The 22,684-nt window shown below is 41.8% G+C and overlaps 2 protein-coding genes and 1 long non-coding RNA gene across 8 annotated transcripts in view; 2 read left to right on the top strand and 1 right to left on the bottom strand.

Moving 5' to 3' along the window:
• col7a1l (collagen type VII alpha 1-like) overlaps nt 1–18,719 on the top strand; it is a 75,058-nt gene extending 56,339 nt beyond the window's left edge. For 5 of the 6 annotated variants that reach the window (XM_085251250.1, XM_085251254.1, XM_085251251.1 and 2 more), the window contains 16 exons: nt 1,021–1,077; nt 1,283–1,354; nt 1,476–1,547; nt 1,629–1,664; nt 1,754–1,834; nt 1,934–1,987; nt 2,091–2,144; nt 2,254–2,316; nt 2,446–2,508; nt 2,668–2,784; nt 3,920–3,997; nt 11,182–11,235; nt 11,333–11,381; nt 13,213–13,389; nt 16,004–16,075; nt 18,103–18,719. In XM_085251250.1, coding sequence (XP_085107376.1) covers nt 1,021–1,077; nt 1,283–1,354; nt 1,476–1,547; nt 1,629–1,664; nt 1,754–1,834; nt 1,934–1,987; nt 2,091–2,144; nt 2,254–2,316; nt 2,446–2,508; nt 2,668–2,784; nt 3,920–3,997; nt 11,182–11,235; nt 11,333–11,381; nt 13,213–13,389; nt 16,004–16,075; nt 18,103–18,311 — 1,308 coding nt within the window. In that variant the 3' untranslated portion in view covers nt 18,312–18,719. The remainder of the gene's footprint in view (nt 1–1,020; nt 1,078–1,282; nt 1,355–1,475; nt 1,548–1,628; nt 1,665–1,753; nt 1,835–1,933; nt 1,988–2,090; nt 2,145–2,253; nt 2,317–2,445; nt 2,509–2,667; nt 2,785–3,919; nt 3,998–11,181; nt 11,236–11,332; nt 11,382–13,212; nt 13,390–16,003; nt 16,076–18,102) is intronic. The other variant, XM_085251253.1, reaches the window with a different exon arrangement.
• On the bottom strand, nt 11,865–13,257 carry LOC146555682 (uncharacterized). The gene is made up of 2 exons (XR_014889144.1): nt 12,161–13,257; nt 11,865–12,078 (listed from the first exon to the last, which is right to left on the bottom strand). It is a non-coding gene; the product is annotated as an uncharacterized LOC146555682 (long non-coding RNA).
• A 2,460-nt stretch (nt 18,720–21,179) lies between the features above and the next one.
• On the top strand, nt 21,180–22,649 carry ucn3l (urocortin 3, like). The gene is made up of 2 exons (XM_085251695.1): nt 21,180–21,584; nt 21,902–22,649. Exon 2 carries the CDS (start codon nt 21,912–21,914, stop codon nt 22,395–22,397), a length of 486 nt encoding a protein of 161 aa, XP_085107821.1. The 5' UTR covers nt 21,180–21,584; nt 21,902–21,911; the 3' UTR covers nt 22,398–22,649.
• Nucleotides 22,650–22,684: the final 35 nt, after the last annotated feature.

Here is a 22,684-nt window from a genome sequence, read left to right as displayed (position 1 = left end):
GCAAACAAATAATCAAAGAATAAAGTTGTTCTTTAAATTACAGCTGTTGTTGGAACTTAATCCTTATTCCTTGTGAGAGTAACCTCTTCTGACTTTACAGCTTTGTATTTACTGTATCTGTGGATATACTGTCATATTAAAATTAAAGTACACCCTCTTTCAGTTCAAAGGTTTTATGTATACATAGATAGGCTTTATGTGTGTGGCTCCATACTGTAGTCGTTTACACATTTGTTAAACAATGCAAAAGATCCTCAGTACAGGACCAGGAGGAAACACAAATCCCATGGGGGCTGCATCGGGATGCCCATTGGGTGTAAAAATGTGCCAAATCATAATACACAGAGCCATCTCCTGCAGCATTCCCTGTGAATAAAAGAGCAGACAAAGAAACTTAGAAACTTAAAAATAATTAGTTCCTCAGCAGCTCTTAATATTATGTAAATACAATTTCAGATGAACAGCAACACTTGAAATGTTACACTGTACCATTATTTATTTAACATATATTAACACATACTAAGCCAGACTGCAAAAGTAGTATGGGAAAAACCAACTATATTTGTTGAAGAACAGCTCTATTAATGTGCTGGCACAGCATTTGAGTCATGGTGAGGTCTGGACTTTTACTGAGCCATTGCAACACCTTGATTCTTTTCTTTTTCAGCACTTCTGTTGTAGATTTGCTGCTGTGCTTGGGATCATTGGCCTGGTGTATGACCCAGTTTTGGCCAACTGGGTAGCTGTTGGACAGATGGCCTCACAGTTGAATCTAGCCTATTTCTAGTCTATCTCTATTTGGTATACAACAGAGTTCATGGTTGACTCAATGACTGCAAGATACCTAGGTCCTGTAACTGTAAAACAATCCCAAATCCTTACCCCACCACCACCGTGCTTGACATGAATATGATGTTTTTGTGCTGAAGGCTGAAACTAAAAGAGGGTGTTCTTTATTTTTGAATGAGCTGTATTTACATTAGTTTCATACTGAGTGTACAACTGAATTCCTTTCTGCAGGGCAGTGTGCTTCAAATCCAAGGACCTCGTGGCTATAAGGGTTCCAAAGGACAGCCAGTGAGATCCCACTGACTTTTTTTCTATTACTCATTCCACTAAAATGAGTTTCAGTACAAAACATATTGAAACAACTCAAGCCATCTAACACATACACAATAAAAAGAGCTGAAAATATAAACTGTAAGCTTAAAAAAATGTGTGAAATTACACAAAAAAGCTTAATAAATTAGCATTGAAGAAGTGTGCGGGCATTTTGTTTCAGGGTGAGCGAGGTTCACCTGGTTTTGACGGGGATAAAGGAGAAAAAGGCGAGGACGGTCCTCCTGGGGTCAAGGTAATGAATTCAGATACAACGTTGTTTAGAGTTTGGAAAAGTTTGCAGGTTACAGAGTGTAGTACCAATCATGTCTTGCTTAAAAACATCTAAAATCTAACTAATTAAATGTTTTTAAAAGGGTGTAAAAGGTAATGCGGGTATAAAAGGTGCAATGGGAAGATTTGGAGCACGGGGCCCGGTAGGACAAAAAGTAAGTAAGTTAGGCATCAACATTAGTTCAAACATTCATTTCTGGCAGCTCTGTGTGTGAAATTGTCACGATTGTCTGCAGGGAGATCCAGGAGATCCTGGAGTCAATGGAGTGATGGTACTGACGTCTACGACATTTAAAGCCAATATTCAGTATTAATTTAAGATGTGATCAAGTGAGATAATAACAATTTAATTTGATTGAAGGGTCGCAATGGGGCTGATGGGCTGGATGGAGCCAAAGGGGATAAAGGAGACAATGGACTCCAAGGACAACAGGGTAATCAGGTACTCTAATGAGCAGTTTATAACTACTGACAGCACCTTTGATTTCTAAACATTCAAATACAGGTAATTTAGTTTGTCATTCTTTTATTTTTTCCATAGGGTGATCCAGGAGAACCTGGCTTACCAGGAGAAAAAGGGGAGAAAGGGGAGAAGGTGAAGAATTTCCATTTTCACATTGATTACTTTTTCCTAATTTGTCACCTGCTTGTGTATCTGTGTTTTAATGAATTAAGTGATGTGTTTCATGCTTTTACAGGGTTTCAGAGGTTTTCCTGGGCGCACTGGGAGCCTTGGCCTGAATGGAGAAAAGGTTATCCCTTGATTTGATTCTTATTAGATTAGTGAGCTGTGTTAGGTTATGTAGCGGTGCTATGTGAAAAACTTTCTATGCACACTCCATATATGTCCCTGCAAAACAGGGAGATATGGGGCTACCTGGCACCCCGGGCATACCTGGACTGAATGGGGTCACGGGACGCAAGGTAAGCGTTTAAGTGTGCCTTATTTCCCCTACTAATTTCCCAAGCACACACACACACACACACACACACACACACACACACACACACACACACAAATCAGTTACTGTTTCTCATTTTGTGAAATGTTAGGGGGACAAGGGAGAAGGGGGGATCAATGGTGTTGATGGTGATCCTGGAGTAAAAGGGGAAAAGGTTTGTCAATTCAAAGCCATATGACCTGTGATTTTTTTTATCCTAGAGTTTATTTTCATATCTTATTAAAAGATTGTGAAATCTGTTTATATTTATATAATGATGTAACTTTACAGTGGTTTAGTCACTGTGATCAAAATTTTCTTTTAATGAATTCAGGGTGCAGCAGGTTTCCCAGGTTTCCCAGGTTTCAAGGGGTCAGCAGGAAGTCCAGGAAGGGACGGTGATATGGGACCACCGGGACCGCCAGGGCCTCAAGGAGACAAAGGGCCTAAGGTACACTATACCCAACTCTTTAGGTACTTGTACTTGCTGATGAAACACAGGCTCATTATCAATAACACAGTCTAATTATCTCCAAGATACCTGCTGTTCCCCTGATCACGACTTCATTATCTCATGATAACAAATTAAAAGCAGTCTAGCGCTGTCTTTACTTTTCCAAGCACCTATTCACAAGTTACGTGTGTCATCAGTACTGTCATACAGAATCGTCACTTTTGTCTTTTAGAAATGTGATATTCATGAGATGCCCTCTACAAGCTGTCATCACACAATATCGGGGCCAAAAGTTAGAACTTATCAACAGATATTAACTTTTTATTTCAAGACTGGCACGCATTAGTGGAGTAGTTGATCACTACTTTAATGGGGTATGTTTTTACTCAACACTGAACATGAAGGCTACAGTCTTTAACTAAATGATGCAGTCACAATATAGTCACGTAACAAAAACTTGTCTTGGCAGCACTAAAAATGGGGCTAAATTAGAGGCTCCAGACATAAAGGCACAAATACGCAATGAAGTATGCAGTTGAGGGAAACATATTTCTATAAGTATATGCCCTATCAGAGTCTTATAATGTATATGTTTTTTAATTTAGCAGGTTCACTAAATTGGTAGTCCATTTATAGAAAAGAACGGGCACCTGTGCTTCGTACATAGCTTATATCACTTACTCACAAATACATTTTTGAACTTTAAAGCCCAACAAGAGAAGACTAAATATGTGACAGAACACAATGAGCAGGAGCTGAATTGATTACAGTCATCACCGTGTCTTTGTAAGAGAGTGGCACCAGCAGTGGATACAGCAGAGACATGTCCTCAATTAAAACACACACACACACTGAGAGGTCTATTTCTGTCTGCAGCTTTCAAGTAATATCTTACTCAATTAGCTCCTTTCAGCTACAATTACTGGACTCTCAGTGTTGACAGAGAGTGGCTGGAAACCTCTAATGAGGATATTCCAAGGATGTGCCTAATTGGTCTGTCTTTCATATTGTTTAGAAGTGAGTGATGAGGTGTGCTGCTATGGACATATTTTCTTGTTGTTGATGATTTAGAGGTGTTGTATTTAAAAATATATATTTTCCCTGTGTGCACTTGCATTTTTTGGTCAAACAGGGGGACAGGGGTAAAAGAGGCAGATCAAAGAAGTGTCAGAGTGGAGCACCAGGGACACCAGGACACAGAGGAGAAAATGTGAGACACACAGCACTCGCATCTCTACACAGCTTTCTTCGAGCACACTTGTAATTCAGAAACATCCCTTCATCTATACTATTTCCTGTAACTTTCACAGAGCTAAAGTATATAATTTTGCTTTATATTCATAATAAACAACATAAATATTCATTTAAAAGTACCATCCACATCCACATTGCTGGTGGTACAGGGTCCGTGTGTTTCTCCTGCCAGAATCTGTGTTTAGTACTTTTGGCTAAACTTGGGAGGCAAAAATAAAACACAATGCTGAAGTACTAGTAAGGAAAACAGGTTGCTTAGAAGACGGGGACGAGGTCTGCGATGGTTGTTGTCCTCAAAGATATTTCGGTGCATAAAGATGGCAATTAAACAGCAATAAGACAGAGTCGGTCTGCTATCAGTTTGCAGTTGAATGCGTCAAGCATCTGTTTCTGATAATATGCCGATTAAGTGTGATAAATTGGGGAAAATGGCAAATCTGTTGCCATCTGTTGCAAATCTGTTGCTGTCTACATCCACAGAAATTCACATTAAACAGAAATTCACATTTACTTCTTCCATTCAGAGTCGAATAAAAACCTCAGATCTGAAACAGAAATTCCTCCACAAATAGTGACGTAGCTGTTGCAGTACGGTAATTTAACTGCAAAATTGTCACGGTCTGGCTGGCAGACCGTGGGGATGTGGGGAAAAGGAGGACCCAGGCGCGGTACTCTGTGTATAAACAGTGCGTTTATTTACAGTGATGGAAAGTAACAATAAACCCCAGTGTATTCCCCAGACTCCCGTGTCGTGTCTCCCTCGTGCTCTCTGCTCCCGTGTCAGCACCCCCCGGTGCTCGCTGCTCTCCCAAGCCTTCCACGCTCCACCTGTGGGAAACAATAGCGGCAGCTGTCAGGACACTTAGGAATGGCAGGCATACACTTTAAGACAAAACCTAGACGGGGTGACTAACGTGGAGTCTCATGCAATGATCCCGCGTCGGTGGGAGCTCCAAGACTCTCCTAAGTAGCTCCCCCGACGAGCCCTGATCAGCGGCAGGTGTGTGGCTTCGGGTGTGGCCAGTCCCTCTGCAGGGCCACACCCCTCAGGCCTGCAGGTGGCCGAGCTCCATCCTCCAGGCACACCCGCAGACATACACACCCATACCTCGCCTAAACATATGAGTGGGACACAGACTAACACAGCACAGAGAAACACACATATGTACACGCACAGAGAAGGGGAAACGACACCAAAAATACATAATAATACACAGGTCCATGACTGCCCAGGGATCCTGGGTCGCCCAGTCCCAGGACCCTGACAAAAATGACATAGGCACTCAGCAAAATCGCTGAAAAGTTACGTTCACCGATGCAGACTGACTCTGATTACTGTCAATCTGATTATGTTTTTAAATTACATGATAGATACAGTCCCGATCAGAAGTTTAAGACCACTTGAAAAATGGCAAAAAAATATCATATTTTGCATGGTTGGATCTTAACAAGAAGAAATGGGAGTGAGACAAAATATTTTTTGGGCATACAGTTTATTGCAAGCAATGCTTAAATTGAAACAGGCTGTTTTACAGCTGATCAAAAGTTTAGGACCACATGCCTTTAAAAGGCCAAATCTGTGCAAAAATGTGGATTCATTGTCATTTTTTGTCAGGTAGTCACACAGTCATGACGTTCTGATGGCATTTCCTTTTTGAATGTGGTCGGGTTGTTGAACTGCATAAGCAGGGTCTCTCACAGCGCACCATCACTGCTGAGGTGGGACGCAGTAAGACAGTCATTTGGAATTTCTTAAATGATCCTGGGAGTTATGGAACAAAAAAGTAAAGTGGAAAACCTGAAAATAATTTCACCAGCAATGAGCTGGAGAATCTAACTGGCTGTCCGTCAAGACACTGGACAATCCTCGAACCAAATTAAGGCTGTTACTGGTGCTGACTGCAGCCCCATAACCATCAGACGGCATCTGAGACTGAAGGGCTTCTTGGCTGTCTTGAAAGGCCTCGTCTCCTTGAACGCAACAGAAATGATCCTTTGGACTTTGCAAGAGAGCACCAAACATGGGACACTGAAAGGGGGAAGAAAGTTTTATTCTCTAATGAGAAAGAATTTAACATTGATGATACAAGCAGATCCCACCTGAGATATTGTCTATGCGCCACAGTGGAGGGGGGCGCCATAATGGTCTGAGGTGCTTTTTCCTTCAGTGGAACAATGAGGTGTCAGGAGGTGCAGGGGCATCAAACACTATAGTTGCTGGCTATGTCCAGATGTTGCAGAGAGCATCCGTCATGACTGAGGGCCCTCGTCTGCGTGGTAATGACTGGGTTTTTCAACAGGACAACACTACAGTACACAATGCCTGCAGGACAAGGGACTTCTTCCAGGAGAATAACATCACTCTTTTGGACCATCCTGCATGTTTCCCTGATCTAAATCCAAATAAGAACCTTTGGGGATGGATGACAAGATGAATGAACACCAGCTCCATCGAGTAGATGCCCCTCATGCAGCCGTCTTCACTGCTTGCAGTTTCCACTCACCTCATGGAAACACTTGCATCAAGCATGCCACAACAAATTTTTGAAGTGATCAACAATAATGGTGGAACTACTCATTACTGAGTTCATGTTTTGAACTTTGATTTCTGTTTTGGGGGGGTGTTACAGGTTGTTTTTGGAGGTGTGGTCCTAAACTTTTGACCAGCTGTAAAACAGCCTATTTCGGTTTAAGCATTGTTTTCGATAAATTGCATGCTCAAAAAAATGTTTTGTCTCACTCCCGTTTCTTCTTGTTGCATGTTGAAGCTCTACTTGGAACCTTGTTAAGATCCAACCATGCAAAATGTGATATTTTTTTTGCCATTTTTTTAAGTGGTCTTAAACTTCTGATCAGGACTGTATTTGCAACCCTTCAACAATCTGTTTGAGAATGATTGAGTTAATAGAATAGAATTCAACTTTATTGTCATTGCACATGCACAGGTACAGGGCAACGAAATGCAGTTTGCATCCATCCAGAAGTGCTTTAGTGATATAGATATATTACAATATATATTAGCAATAATATAGATATGTGAGTATATTACAGAAATGGGTCTATTATGGTATGTTATAATGTACACGGTATGAAGTATGTTGTGAATATTCTATAACTATAAGTATGTACAGGCTGTAGTGAGTACAAGCTATGTACAGGATATGAACAGGATATAAATATGAAAAACTATACAGAATATGAAATAAATAACTTTACAGAATCTGGGATATACAGCTATACAGAAATGGGAACTATGGAAGTTGTAAACAGTTGTAGGATTAAAGATTATCGAATGTACAGAATGATTATTTACACAGAGCTATACAGTAGTGCAGTTAAGATAAGTGAGGGTGTAGATAGTTTCTACAGAGGCTATATAAAGTGCTAGTGGTTGTGAGTGGTGGTTCAGTCCATGTTATTATTGTGTTTGAGGGTACAGTTGTCCATTGTGGGTGTGTGTATGTTCAGTCCATGAGTTTAACGTGGGTCAGATGTCAGGAGGCAGAGTTCAGGAGTCTGACAGCTGTGGGGAAGAAGCTGTTCCGGTACCTGGTGGTCTTAGTCCGGAGGCTCCTGTGGCGCCTCCCAGAGGGCAGGAGGGTGAAGAGTCCATGTGATGGGTGACTGGGGTCTTTGATGATTTTCCCAGCCCTTTTCAGACACCGCTTCCTGTAGATGTCTTTTATGGCAGGAAGTGGTGCTCCGGCGATGCGCTGGGCAGTTTTCACGACCCTCTGCAACGCCTTCCGGTCCGAGGCAGAGCAGTTCCCGTACCAGACTGTTATACAGTTGGTCAGGATGCTCTCGATGGTGCAGCGATAGAAGTTCACCAGGATGTCTGAGGACAGGTGGTTCTTCCTCAGAGTCCTCAAGAAGAAGAGGCGCTGGTGAGCCTTCTTGACCAGCTTGGAGCAGTTGGTCGTCCAGGTGAGATCCTCGGAGATGTGGACTCCCAGGAACTTGAAGCTGCTCACACGCTCCACAGCCGTCCCCTTAATGTGGATGGGTGGATGTGGGTCAGCATTCCTCCTGTAGTCCACGATGAGCTCCTTGGTCTTCTCGGTGTTAAGCAGCAGGTTGTTTCTGTCGCACCACTCAGCCAGACGATCCACCTCCTCCCTGTAGGCGGCCTCATCGTTGTCACTGATGAGGCCAATCACCGTGGTGTCATCTGCAAACTTAATGATGGTGTTGGAACCATCAGCAGGTCTGCAGTCGTGGGTGAAGAGGGAGTAGAGGAAAGGGCTCATCACACAGCCTTGTGGTACACCGGTGTTCATTGTGATGGTAGATGAGCAGCGGTTATCCAGCCGGACATGTTGGGGGCGGTTGGTCAGGAAGTCCAGTAACCATTTGCAGATGAGGGAACTGATGCCCAGGTCTGTCAGTTTCCTGATGAGTTGTGAGGGGTGGATTGTATTGAATGCTGAACTGAAGTCTATAAACAGCATTCTGGCGTAGGTGTTGTTGTTGTCCAGGTGTGAGAGGACAGAGTGCAGTGCGATGGAGACTGCATCCTCTGTGCTCCTGTTCCGGCGGTATGCGAATTGGTGGGGGTCCAGGGTGGGGGGGAGACAGGATTTGAAGTGTGCTAGGACCAGTCGCTCTAAGCACTTAGTGATGATGGGGGTGAGTGCTACTGGGCGGTAATCATTGAGGCAAGATGGGTTGGAGTTTTTGGGTATCGGGACGATGGAGGTGGATTTGAAGCAGGCCGGTACCACAGCGTGGGCCAAGGACAGATTGAATATGTCTGTGAGCACTCCTGCAAGCTCCCCAGAACACGCTCTGAGAACACGCCCGGGGATGCCATCAGGGCCTGCAGCCTTGTGGACATTGATCCTGCTCAGCACCGCTCCTACATCGGTGGGGGAGAGAGTCATAGGTTGGTGGTCTGGCGTCATGTCTGCTTTGGTTGTGGTTGTGGGGTTCCCTCGCTCAAAACGAGCATAAAAGTTGTTGAGCTCGTTGAGGAAGGAGACATCAGAGGATGCGGGGGAGGGTTTGGTGGTCCTGTAGTCTGTGATGGTCTGGAGTCCTTGCCACATGCGTCGGGGGTTGGAGTTGGAGAAGTGTTCTTCTACCTTCTTTTTGTAATGGTGTCTGGCTTTTTTGATGCCCTTCTTTAGATTAGCCCTGGCTGTACTGTAGGCGTGTGCATCTCCTGACCTAAAGGCAGTGTTGCGGGCCTTCAGGAGGAGACGAACATCCCGGTTCATCCAAGGCTTCTGGTTGGGGTACATGGTGATCCGTTTCTGGGTGGTGACACTGTCTGTGGTTTTGGAGATGTAATCCAGTACAGATGAGGCGTACTGGTCCAGGTCTGTGTGGGTGAACATATTCCAGTCTGTGTTTTTAAATCTGTCCTGGAGCACTGTGTCTGTCCCCTCTGGCCACACTTTAATTGTCCTCACAGCAGGTTTCACACGTTGGATGAGTGGTGAATACCGAGGTGTGAGGAACAGGGAGAGATGGTCCGATTGTCCAATGTGGGGGAGGGGTGTGGCTTTGTAGGCTCCAGCCAGGTTGGAATACACATGGTCTAAAGTCTTGTCTCCTCTGGTGTGGCAGGAGACATGTTGGTGGAATCTGGGGAGGACTGTCTTTAAGTTGGTGTGGTTGAAGTCGCCAGCAACAATAATGCAAGTCAGACTGGGATTGTTTGGAGACAGGTTACCTCCCTCAATGTGTGCAATCACCTTGAACATGGACAACCAGTTGGTTGCTGCAACTACTTGTAGTTGGTTACAGTTTGTCTTTCTATTTTTACTCTAGTGTGACAGAGTCATTAGAAATGTTTAATTTAAATGAAATTATTTAAAATGCATTACACACATTATTGGCTGCCTGAAGATATTTTTCTGGTCACCAAGAAAATATTATCTCTTCTTTAAGATATTTTCTTGTTTGGTCTCCAAAACAGATCCAGCCCACATTAGAGATTAAAAGATGCTCAAGGCTCTGTTTAGATGTGGTGGATTGAAGAGTTGTCTGTTTGCCACTGAGTAATCCCTTTGATGTTGCACATTGTTTTTTGATACATTGATAATGTAAAAGTGTGGCTAATTATTTAGTTTTAGTTTAGTTCTGTTGCGCCTTTATTTTGCACAGCATTAAAAGTATTGCAGGTCTGTCTGCAAGAGACTTTTGATAGTCATACTCAGTAGCTAAATAAACACATCCCGTCCAACAGTGTTCTTTTAAAAGCTCTGTCCCAAAGGCACTAATATCTTGGCTATCTTACTAAACTTCGTTTTGAAGGTATTGTGTCTATGTAGTCCTTCGCAAATACCATGATACCATTACATAGAGCAATTAATGACACACCAAATCAGCTGAATAACATTAGCTGTGTTAGCAAACTGCAACATGCAGATTTCAGACTTCAAAAATCACCAGTAGTAACAGACCTTTTTGCCTAATCATACCTCTACTTTTTTTTTTAAAATGGTCACAGTTAAAACACTCTTGTTCCAGTGTTTGAACTCTCATGTATTCTGTGCACAAGCTCAAATAAATGGTTTAGCATTGACAGTAAATGTCACTTTTTGTTTATATTTAAAGAACTAGAGCCCTGTGCAAACTGGTTTTTTTAACACATGCAAAACACACAGCAATAGAACAATCAAGAGATTTAAGTATTTTGATTTGATTTTAAAAATTGGCTTGTGACCTCATATTTAAGGGCACTATATTCTCTCTCACGTATGTTTTCAGTTCTCAGCCTTGTAGTCTCCAGATCTGTATTTTTGTATTTCATGTGTTCACCAAAATAAAACACATGATTGCTGCGATGTTCACTTCTGTAAGTGGACATTGTGTTAACACACACCTGAATGCTTTCATTCTGGCACACCACTAAAAACCTTTTAATAGAGGTGGTCACACTTGCTGTGAAAACTTTCCTTTTCACACGACTTTTAGTCCTTGTTAGATCTAAAAGGTGTAATAAGCCAAAATAAGTGAAATTACCTGCATGGCTGCCTTCTCCTTAACTGAATATTGTGTACATGTTAACTAGAGAGAAGTGTGGGTCCAAATATGTTGTTGTGCCTCATCACTTTTCAGTGCAAATGTCAGTAAACTGTCTGAATCTGTCATCCAATATAAATATAACATGTTAATATCTTTTCCTTTTAGGGTAAAGTTGGTATTGAAGGAGCAAAAGGGGAGAAAGGAGAGCCTGGACTCTCAGTACGTCTTAGCACGCTTGCACACTCACACGTGACAAAAGGCTAAAAACTGACTTGTCATTTAAATTATTCACATTCTTGCATTTCTTCGTTTCAAGGCTGAAGAAGTGAAGGAGCTAGTCAACCAGGAGGTGGTAGAAAAGTGCGGTAAGAGTGTGCTTGTGCGCACGTGTTATTCGTTTGTACATTTTCAACCTCCTACAGTACGTGCACTTGTACTTCATCCATGAGTGAATAAACGTGTGCCTCTAGATAGGCCTGCATATTGCGAACGCGTGCTTGTTTGTTGTAGAGCTCCCGTGGCAGCAGCATGGCACCCGTGTGTGTTCAGCCATCTGTTATGTTCTCTCAGAGGAACACGCATCATGGTGCCAGCAACAGCAGAGCCATTCACAAACACAAGACAGCCATTAAGTAGAACGCCTCACCCAGATTCCACGGCACATTCACGATATTTGGAGGCTGATTGTCTGCAACACACCTTTTTCACTGAAGACATTTTGGCATGCCGTATGTGTTAATGGAAAGATAGAATGAAAGCTCTGTGACTCAAACCACAATTTGAGATGATCTTAAATTAAACTCAATTTATGTCACGGCTGATGGAAGGTATGGACTCAAGCGCGGAGCTCTGGGTTGAAGCAGACAGTGCGTTTATTTACAGTGCGTGAAAGATAGTCCTTAAACATCAATATATCCAACAATTGTCCTTTTTCTCAGTTCCCAGAAGTGGTGAAGGTGAGTTTTCCCGTGAGGTCTGTGTGCGCTCCTTCCGTGTGAGCTCCTCCTCCCGAAAACACCAGTGAATCCTTTACTCCACTCCTCCGTTCCGTACTTCTCCAATCTGAAAGTCGAGCAAACACAACAACGGATGAGAAGGCTTGCCTGGCCACGCGGGTGACAAGATCACGCGCACACTTAGCTACCGAGCTCCGAGTACAATCCAGCGTCGACTGCCGTCTGGACACATCGTTAAATACCTCCGTCTAGTGAGGAAAGATTAGCGGCAGCTGGAGCCGAAGATTACACTTCCGGGTCAGAGATTGGCCTTTCTCACTCTCTCGGAGACGCCGTTCCTCGGCAGCCAGACCCGCAGCGTAGGGAGGGAGAGAGAAAGAGAGGAGGGCATACACACACATCACAAACAAGCAGGTCGTCCGGGAAGACCGTCCGACCGTGACAATTTAACTGAATTTATTGTATAATATCTAGACTACATTTTGCATCCTTGACAAGGATTGGATTTTCCTGCTGCCTATTAGTAACGGTAACACAGGTTTGCCTCTCAGACATGCTAATTACCCACAAGTGGTTGATGCTTAAATATTATTTAATTTTTGTATGCGATAACAGAAAAGGAACAGTCTATTGATTTATGAAGTGTTCCGAGTATAATCTGTGAATAGATAGTGTGTTTTTTTTATGTGTTTGTTTTCTTGTTTCCTGCTGTTTGTCTTTATTAAACAATAGCACTCCCACATATTCATAGGAACACTTTACAGGGAAATAAAGTATAAACTAATAAATAAAGTGAGCTGAAGGGAATAAAAGAATGCAAGAAAATATTTTAAATACTTAGAATTCTAGTTAAATTATGGTATTATGGCTAATTTAATTACTTAAATTTGATGCATGACAAATATATACAGTACTGTGCAAAAACCTTGTGCCAGCCCTCATTTCTTTATACTTTGCTTCCAAGGAGCCAGACTTGCTTGTAATTGTTTCAGTCCTTGTGAGCGATAGTTCTCCAGGCTGTCCATTTGCTGCTTCATCACTCCTTTTCAGTTCAGTCCTTGTACATGACCATTTTGAAAGAAATTCTTTTTCTAAGTCAGCTACTTCACAGTGAACTGTGAATTATCCAAACATAAAAAAGATAAAAGTATTTCTGCCCCAACAAGATGATTCCCAAAGAGGTGTTAGCCATTTCCCATTTTCCTAGCAAAAAAAAGTCATGCTGTTTTTATCACTGCAGGATTGGAATACAAGTTCATGGTAAAATCTGTTGACCCAGATGCAACAACTGCAGTGACTAAGAATGAAAATGACCAAAAAGACGTTGTGAAATCTATCACCCATGACCTGCATGAACAAAGTATGGAAGAAAACATGGCAGACAACATGGGAGAAGGGCACCCACAAAACCAGACTGGTAAGAAACACAAGTAGCTGTTTGCAGGGTCAGCGCCTCTGGCCAAACACACAGATGCCCTAGATAGCGTGTGACCAAGTGTCTAGCTAAATAGCTGCATATATCAACCTTATGTGTAGCAGCTGTGATGCAGGCAATTAAAATGTGCTGTGTCCTGACAAGGACAAAGAAAACAAGCCTGCCTACATGTCTCTGATACTGTATCCATTCTTTAGTTAAACATTAAGGTAAAAGCACCAATGAACATGCTGAACATGTCTGATTAAAGGTGATGTGATTAGGTAATATTTCTTTATGTGCCAGGTCTGTGCCTTTTTTTTTTTTACCTTTTAGGACATCTACAAGTGATGCAAATATCCCAGAACTGCAACATACTCAGTTCAGACACATCTAGAGATCTGTGTTGTGATGCCATACCAGCTTACTTTTTCCATTTTTTCTTGTCAGTCTCACCACTGTGAGTGCTCTCCCAAAAAAGGCTAAGCAATGGACAGAAAAGGAAACCAAAATGTAGTAATTATTAAATAGAGTGCTATTACAGGGAAGCCACAAAGTTAAACCAAAGGTCAGCTTGTACCAGCAATCTCACATGCTGTGATGCTTATTAGCTAATACAGCCACGGGCAGAAATTGCTTTCTGCATCCCAAATTATTGTAATTCTTGCTTCAGGTACATAAACCAGACAGCTGATCAAAGTACAAGGCTGTCATTGCCCTGTGTCAATGTCAACTGGTTTATTTATTCATTTAAATCATTAAATATAGTACTCATCTGTTCCCCAAATAATGATTGTACAAGTACAGCTCAGCATTCACACCTAAATAAATATGGTGTTTATGTTCACTTGTTTTGTTGCACGAAATCTGATGTTTTACAACAAATAATTAAGATGGACAATATTCCTCTAGCGGATACTTACATAAACTTATAAACCTCACGTGAATAGCTCTTCTTATCTGTCCTGAAATGCTAGATTGTGAGCACTCAATGGATAAAATTCTTCACAAGGAATGAAGCATCTTTTTGTAAAAAAAAAAACAAAACCCAAGAATGAAGGATTTTCTTCACATGTGGGCTAAATATTTTATTACTTTTGTAGTACAAACATTTAAAACTTTCGACTGCATACCTGTGGATGTATGCAGATGTCTAGGAGAGTGGGTAGTGGATTTTTTTGTGTTAAAACCAGATTGTTTTCATGAGAGGATGCCCAAGGAGTGAAAACGTGTAAGGACAGCAAGACAGTGGCGAGGTGTGCAGTTGGAGTGACAGATGGGTTCAAGGTAGGGATGGGATTACATCAGGGATCGGCTCTGAGCCACTTCTTGTTTGCAGCAGTGATGGAAAGCTTAACAGATGAGGTCAGGCAGGAGTCTCCGTGGACTATGATGTTCAATGACGACATTGTGATCTGTAATGAGAGTGGGGAGTAGGTGGAAGAGAGCCTGGAGAGGTGGAGGTATGCTCTTAAGAGAAGAGTGATGAACGTCACTTGAAGCGAGACAGAATACAAGTGTGTGAATGAGAGGAAGACAGATATAACAGTGAAGTGATAGTGAAGATTGGTGAGTTTAAAATAACTGGGGTCAGCCATCCAAACTCAGTAGAAGTGCACAAGAGAGGTGAAGAAGAAAGTGCAGACAAAGTGGAGTGGGTGGAGATGAGTGCCAGGGGTGATTTGTGGCAGCAAGACTGAAAGGGAAGGTTTACAAGACGGTAGTGAGACCTGCTGTAAGCTGGAGGTGACAGAGTTGAAGATGTTAAGATTTTTTAGGGAGGGACCAGGATGGACAAGATTAGAGACGGGTACATCAGAGCGACAGCTCAGGCTGAGCAGTTCGAAGACAAAGTTGGCAGGCTGAGATGGTTTTGGACATGCGCAGAGGAGGGATAGAGCACATACCAGACAAAAGATACTGAAGAAAGAGGAACAGAGGAAGTCCATAGAGGAGGTTCATGGAGTGTAGTGAAGGAGAACATGCAGAAGATTGGTGTCACACAAAAAGTTGCTTGGGATAGGGTGAAATGGAGGCAGATGCTCCACTGGTATTTTTGTATTTTGGTATTATTGAGTTTACTTGTGATTTAAATTTCATTGTGTATTTATAATCAGGGGGTCAGCTTGTGCTTGATTTCTTTAAAAGCCTCCTTTTTATGAAATCCACGTGCAAAAATCATTTGTTGTGATGAAGAATTCCTTTATGTAAGCGTCTCTCTCAGAACTGAGTGTTTATTGTTCACTTTCTGAATATAGTAAAACCCTACATTAGTGATGTTGTTTGATAAATCCAGATGAAGGGAAAGCAATACAGCAGGCCTTGTAGAACAAAAAGCTGAAGTGCTTCAAAGTTCGTTCCAGCTCTATCAATAATTTTTTAATGATACTTTTGGATTTCCCCTTTTATCGTTTAGCTTTAATGATAGCAGGATATGAATTCCCTCAAAAGTTTGTACTTTATAGCTGGCACGAAAAACAGAAAGTTGATGATCGGAAGGCCCAGAACTGTTTCTCGCTAATTTGCTGGATGAGCTAAAATGTCACTGGCACTCGTAATGTCCAGTGAAGGTGGTTCTTTGTTGTGTATCAGTAATTGCTTTTGTTTCTGGCTTCAGATACTCATGATGGAGGGACTGTGGAGTGGGGACAAAGGAAGAAGAGAAGGGTATATGGAAGAAACACAGCAAGTGAGTTACCAAGAAAACTGATGTTGTTTGTGTCTATTTCCCTCCTCTTTTGTTCCCTTTATTTGCTTTGTGTATCAAAACAAAATTATAAATTTGATGTCACTCAACACCCTTTTCATAGTAAAGACACTCGAGCTTTTTGAATGTTTTCACATAGACCTGGGAGAACCTGGGAGAAATATTAGCTTCCACAACAAGTTTTCAGTCATTTCAAAATACCCTTTTATCTGTTTTATTTCCCAGGGGTTGGATCGGTTACAGAAGGAAAATAAAGTTTAAGTTACAGCTAGGGTTGTCGCAACAGACACTGTATGATTAATATGGCTACAATTTGCACTAATAATCAGTTATAACAATAAATTTAAAAAGAAATAGTAATCATTATCAGTTACACTGTCCTTTATCGTCAGCACTAGTAGCTAAATAAACTGTATCCGGTCTTTAAGTGATGACGTGATGAATCCTGCTTCTGGGCCCAAACTACCCTGCGTTTAACAAGGCTGTTGTGTATTTAACATGTTTTAATGCTTTGTATCTTGTTCTATTTAACCTCAAAAAGCCCCTAAAAACAGTCAGTGATCACTATCGGCCTCTCTTGGTTTTTATTACCGCTATTCATTTTAAAGCTCAGTTTTTAAAACCTTACATGTAACTACAGCCCAGCCCATGCAGCAGTATATTAATGACTAACCTCGTATTGTGGATGGATGATCTCAGTTGCTCTCCCGAGTCCCGACTGAAGTTTGGTCCGTTTACAGCATCCTGCCATGCGATTGCGATTGCATTTGTCTCTGACCATCGAGAATCCTCATGTTAACTTTTGAGTGGAAAAGAGTTAGAGTTCCTCCTCAAGCTTCACTGTTTATATTATGCTAACATAGCTGTGTCGCTAGCAATCACGTAGCACATCATTATATACCAGCTAGCCAAACTTCAGTAACCCTAAAAACATCACTGCTGTTTAGTTTTCTGTCTCCATTTATGTTGGAAGTGATAGCAGAGCTGTGCATCTTAATTTGTTTCCAAAACCCTGCAGTCAGGACATGCTGTATTATGTTTAGATGGAAACTAGCGAGCTAACTCCCTGCTAACGTCTAACTCCGTTAAATGTCATAAATTCTGTTTTCATGGATGCCTGGATGTTAAACTCAATTGTTACACCTGGTAGAGCAGAACGCTGATCATTTTATTACAGATGAAAGAATTTAGACAGTTTTTCAGCTCTTAGTGAGGCTGCAGTGATCGTTTGACTTATGGACCTGCAGCAGAGTTTGGGCCCGAATATAAAAGATGGATGTTTTAGGCAATCTTGGAATCTGCAGTTGTTTACAAATGGCTCCAAGAGATTCTCCTTATTAGATCTTCATTGAGTTCCTTGGACTTTCCCATTGTTAGTATTGATCAGTTCAATCAGTAGTGTCAAACAAATCCTTTTTTAAGCAGGGAAAACTACCAGTTGTAGTCAATCGTGATGACAACAGAGAATTTAACTGGCCTTGGCTTTGTCAAGTTAAGACATTGTAGAACTTATCACTTATTTAAAGATTTAAGTGAGTATATGTATATATTTGATCCTGCGTGTATACTTTGATCCCTGCCTGGATGACAGAAAAATCCAAGCTAAATTCAAATGTGTGTGTGAACTTCTGACCATAACTGTAGTTAAAGTGAGTATACACTCAACAAAACATATTCTGTGCACTTTGTTGAGAATCTAACACTTGTGAAAATAGAGTCCAGGCCACGAGTGCCGGTGTCTTGCAGGTTTTAGATGTGTCTTTGATCCAACACAGCTGATTTAAATGGCTAAAGTATCTCCTCAACATGTCTTGAAGTTCACCAGAGGTTTGGAAATGAACTAGACACTTGATTCAGATCTGCTGACCCTGGGTGATATCTAAAACCTGCAGGACACCGGCCCTTGAGGCCTGGAGTTCCCCCACCCCTGAAGTAGAGTGACTCCACAGCATGTCAGTTTGAAGGGCAGCTTTACGCTTTTCCTCATCTACCTGTTCTTTCATTAACAGACCGCTGCCTGGAGCCGATGTCAGAAGGAGCCTGTTCAGACTATTCTCTGGTCTGGTACTTCCACGCCCGATTGGGGGAATGCAGACCGTTTGTTTACGGGGGCTGTGGTGGCAACCAAAACAGATTCTCCTCCAGACATGAGTGCGAGGAATGGTGTGAGGCGGAGAGTCGAGTTATGGGGGGACCAATCAGATCGCGCAGGGAATAATCCTTCAAACAGTTAATCCAGTGACTGAAAAAAAATCCTGCTTTGAAGAGATTTTTGGTTATACAATATGAATGTGCGGATACTATAGATGCTATAAAAAAAAATGTACACCTCCACAGCCGCAGAACCTTGGAGACTGAGCCAGCAACCCCCAAACAAGATGCTTAATTTTGTACATAACTGTGTAAAATGTTATTGTTTTTGCATTTTGCATTGCTCTTATTTATATATTTTAACAGATGTTTTTCAATTTGTTATATATGGATAATGGGATGCGATGTAGTCTAAATGTGAATGATTTTTTTCTTAATTTCACATAACATCTGCACATGTAAGTATGTTTTCTTGCAGCTGTGTTACTAAAATAGACTGACATTGACAAAGATTTTGAATGTAAACGTGCCAAAAATAAACATTACTAAAAAAAAAAATCTTAAATCCACCTCACGATTTGTCTTTTTCATGCCAGCCTCTTTCATTTTCCAGCTCGCTAGAGCGTATCTCTTTATATAACTGTCACCTTTCTTATGTTTTGTCAATCGCCCTACATCCTGTGTGGTGCAGAAATGAGAAGCTGATAGCTGACTGCCTGCTGACTCCTCCACCACTACATATGTTTCTTTGGCAGGGGGTGTTATGGGTCAGGCTGGGAGCCAGATGAGGGGCCAACAGGGGCCCAGTGTGGGAGCTCACGCAGGGGCTGTTTTAGAGGACTCTCCATCAGACCGACTCAGCAGTAGCTGGGGATTCCTGTGTGGGTGTTGATGAGGGGGCAGCACGCATTGAAGTTTTTTGGTTGTTGTTTTTTTCTCTTCTGGCAGTGTGACAGATGAAAATGCACGACACATTTTAGGCTCTCAAGTTGCCAGGTTGTTGCTCCTGGGTTCTTTCATATCTCTAATCTGTTTTTCAGGTTGGTTTGTAAAAATAGTGTTTTTCAAGTTGACAGAGGAGACAAGCCCCAAGAGGCTTCCTTCATATTAGTCACGATTCTGTACTCTGATGTACACCCACACGCAACGATGCTTGATATGTCTACTTGATATTTTTAGACATAAAGAAATCTCATTATAAAATTAAAAATGTTTAATTTAAGCACAAGGCAAAAGAAATATTAAAACTTTCTTAAAGCATAAGCTTAATTTCATATTTAATAGTTTCAAGTTGCCATTTTTTTTCTTGTAGATTTTGCTAAACTCTTATGTAGACATTTACACTTTTTGAACCAATCCAGTTATAAAGGGACAAATAGAGATGAGGAAAAATAAACAACTTGCTTTGCGAAGACACATGCAGATGCAGGACAGCCTCACTACTTAAGGTTTTCTTAGGCCTTGTGAGCTCAGTGACAACTTAGCTGTTTTTTAATCTTTTCAACCTTTAACCTATAAGTATAAACAGTAGCAAGAAAGTGCTTTGTGGTCAATAGGCCTTCACTCCTAAGCAGAGCAACACAAACCAGCGTCAATGTAATAAATGTAGGATTTTTGTCCCCCTTGATGTTGAAGGGGGCATGTAATTCCATTTCAGAGATCACTTGCGGAGGAAGCTGGAGTGGGAGGAGGATATCTCATTGCCTCGTGTGTCACGGAACGCAATTACTCCAGCTGTGAAGACTTACATTCATATTAATGAAGGTGAGTGAAGTTGCTCATTAGACCCTGACCCAGCGCCCTTTGATGCCGTCTCCCCCTGTATGCTCTTTTTCATTCTGACATTGTAATGTACATCAACTCTGCTGCGTGTCATGTGTACACTCAACGGTAATTAAAACACAGTGCTCTCTAGAAAATCTCAGATATCTCTCGTCTCTTTTGAAGAAACATTTGTGAATCGCGCACAGAAGTTTTTATATGTGGTGTCACTCAACTTATTAAAACTTCAAATGGAACAAATGCTCATCTCTTTATTAATAGATGTGAAACTGATGTCGATGGAGACATCTGAAAGAGCAGGGAAACTTTTAAACTCTGCACCTTTATTCTTCATTCAGTTCTTCGTCTTGTTGAAATTAATATATAAAATGAGCTAAAGAGACAATATTGTATTTGAAGGACTTTAATTTGCTTTGATAAAGTGAAGAGTTATATTTATGACCTGTTCTAGAATCTACAGGTTTACATTTCGCTATAATGAACATACAATGATATATTCATTATAGAAAGATATTGTCTAAAACAGTGCATGTAATGTGAGCGCTTTCTACCTTTATATAATAAGGTTTAATACGCTTTAACTAATGACATTCATAGTTGAATATAACCAGATCAATCACCTTCTATGTCACTTTCTCTCTGGACCCGGGCTGCAGAGCATCTCAAAGAAAATCCAACTTTTCCAGTCCTCTTTCAGCTGACGGTGTGACAGCCCCACCTATGGTTTTTACGCTTGCAGGTTTAGATGTTTGGTTTTCTGTACCTGTGCTGGCTCCTCGTTCTTTCTATCGCCATCCTCTACCCAATTTGGTCTGATTGTTTTTTTTTATCCTCTCTGTTTTACCTTAACATCCTTTCATCACTGCAACCATTACTTTTTAATTACTTTAAATCATAAATGGATCCGCTCTTTGTGCAGCTTTAACAGCGGTAATTGGGAAACCTCTGAAGACACGCCTAATATTATAATGTGAGACAATTTCATTTAACTATTGATCCACAACCCAAACATATCCTGCCAAGTGCGCCTGAGATAAGCGTCAAATGCGCTCAGCTGAGAACAAACGTGTCAATGGGAGCTGTCCGTGGTGCTGATCAACCGCAAACCTGTCAGTTTCACGCAAATGCTACTGAATGACTTAAAGATGTTGGGACTCTTACAGGCTACCGTGGAGCAGCTGCACATGAAACACTTTTTTTAAAGTCTGATGCGAGGCAGAAAAAAAAGTTTCAATAGTCGTGACGCCTTCGGTCCACCAACAGGAGGCCACAACTTTCTTCTTTTTTTTTTCTTCATTCATCTACCTCATTGCTTCACAGCCAATGGGATGGCTCACTGCGAACCAAAATGTCAACGGGATGACGTTGTTGCTGGCGTAGGGCTGCGTTTTGATGGCTCTACTAAAAGAATACAGTGGGAATGGACGAGCAGGAGACGCTGCTGGTCAGACTGTGCGCACTGTTGACCTCCGCAAACAGTGTTGGTTCATCGGGATTTCTCATAATAACCTCACTTGAGGATTTCGCCTTCTTTGCGCTTTCTTTGAGGGGATAAGTGCTGCTTAACCTCTCCAACTATATTTAATACAAGTATTATTATAACTAAAGGATACGAGTGGTAAGTTGCACGAACATTATTGCTCACACGTTTGTGACCTTTATTAAATATTGTTTTTAGTTTTATGCGCTAAACTTCACATTAAAAACATTTGTGATCCATCGGACTTTAAACTAAATCCTGTACTCTTAGAGTAGATTTTAACAAGATTTGTTAGGGTACTTGTTAATATTTACTATTAATATGCAGAATGGGCATATTAGTAAGGTTTATTTTTGCATCTCAGTGAAGATGAAATTCACTGACATGCGTTGCTGAAGATTAGATGCGAGAAAAACTTCATATTCTCTGGCTTTCTTCACCTGTTTTGGTCCCAGAGGACACAGCATGCTGTCGTCCCTAAAGACCCTGCTGCTGTTCTCGGTCCTGTGCACACCGACCTCCAGCCTGTGCCTCCGTCTCTACCAGACGCGCCCCGACCTCCTCTGCGACGACCAGCTGGCACTCGGGGTCCGGAATGACCAAACTGAGCCTGGTTACTCCACTGGGGACGGCTGGGGGTCCCTCATGCAGTCCGCGGAGTATCTCTCCTCCTCATCCTCCACGTCGTCGTCCTCTTTCTCCTCTGCTGAATCCAGTCGGGAAAAAAGGACTTCAAGTCCCGCAAACTACCGCTTCTTGAGCCGGACCAAGCTCAGGGGCCAGATGCTCCGCAACAGCAACAAAGGGGACCGGAGGAGCAGACTGACCCTGTCCCTGGACGTCCCGACCAACATCATGAACGTGCTCTTTGATGTGGCCAAGGCCAAAAACCTGCGAGCCAAGGCGGCGGAGAACGCGCGTCTGCTGGCGCAAATTGGACGGAGGAAATGAAACATGGACAACTTTCATTTAACAGACAGCCATGACCAGTGTTGGCCTCTCAAAGTCTAATAAATTAGCATCTCTTATCATCCAAGTAAACATCCATTTGTTTCTCCGGGGGAACGATGCCGTGTTTAATAATACACAGGCTTTAAATTCAGCTGTTCGCCTGTAAAAGGAAATAATCTCACGCCTTCTTTTCTCCAGATCAAATCACTGAGACCATTTCCAACAGCAAAGGCACGTTTACTATATATATATATATATATATATATATATATATATATATATATATA

This window comes from Mchenga conophoros, linkage group LG17, assembly GCF_057382185.1.
Source record: "Mchenga conophoros isolate Kocher_MC1m ecotype Shallow Benthic linkage group LG17, M_conophoros_male_GT1.1, whole genome shotgun sequence".
NCBI lineage: Eukaryota > Metazoa > Chordata > Actinopteri > Cichliformes > Cichlidae > Mchenga > Mchenga conophoros.
This window is presented reverse-complemented; position numbering and strand designations above follow the sequence as displayed.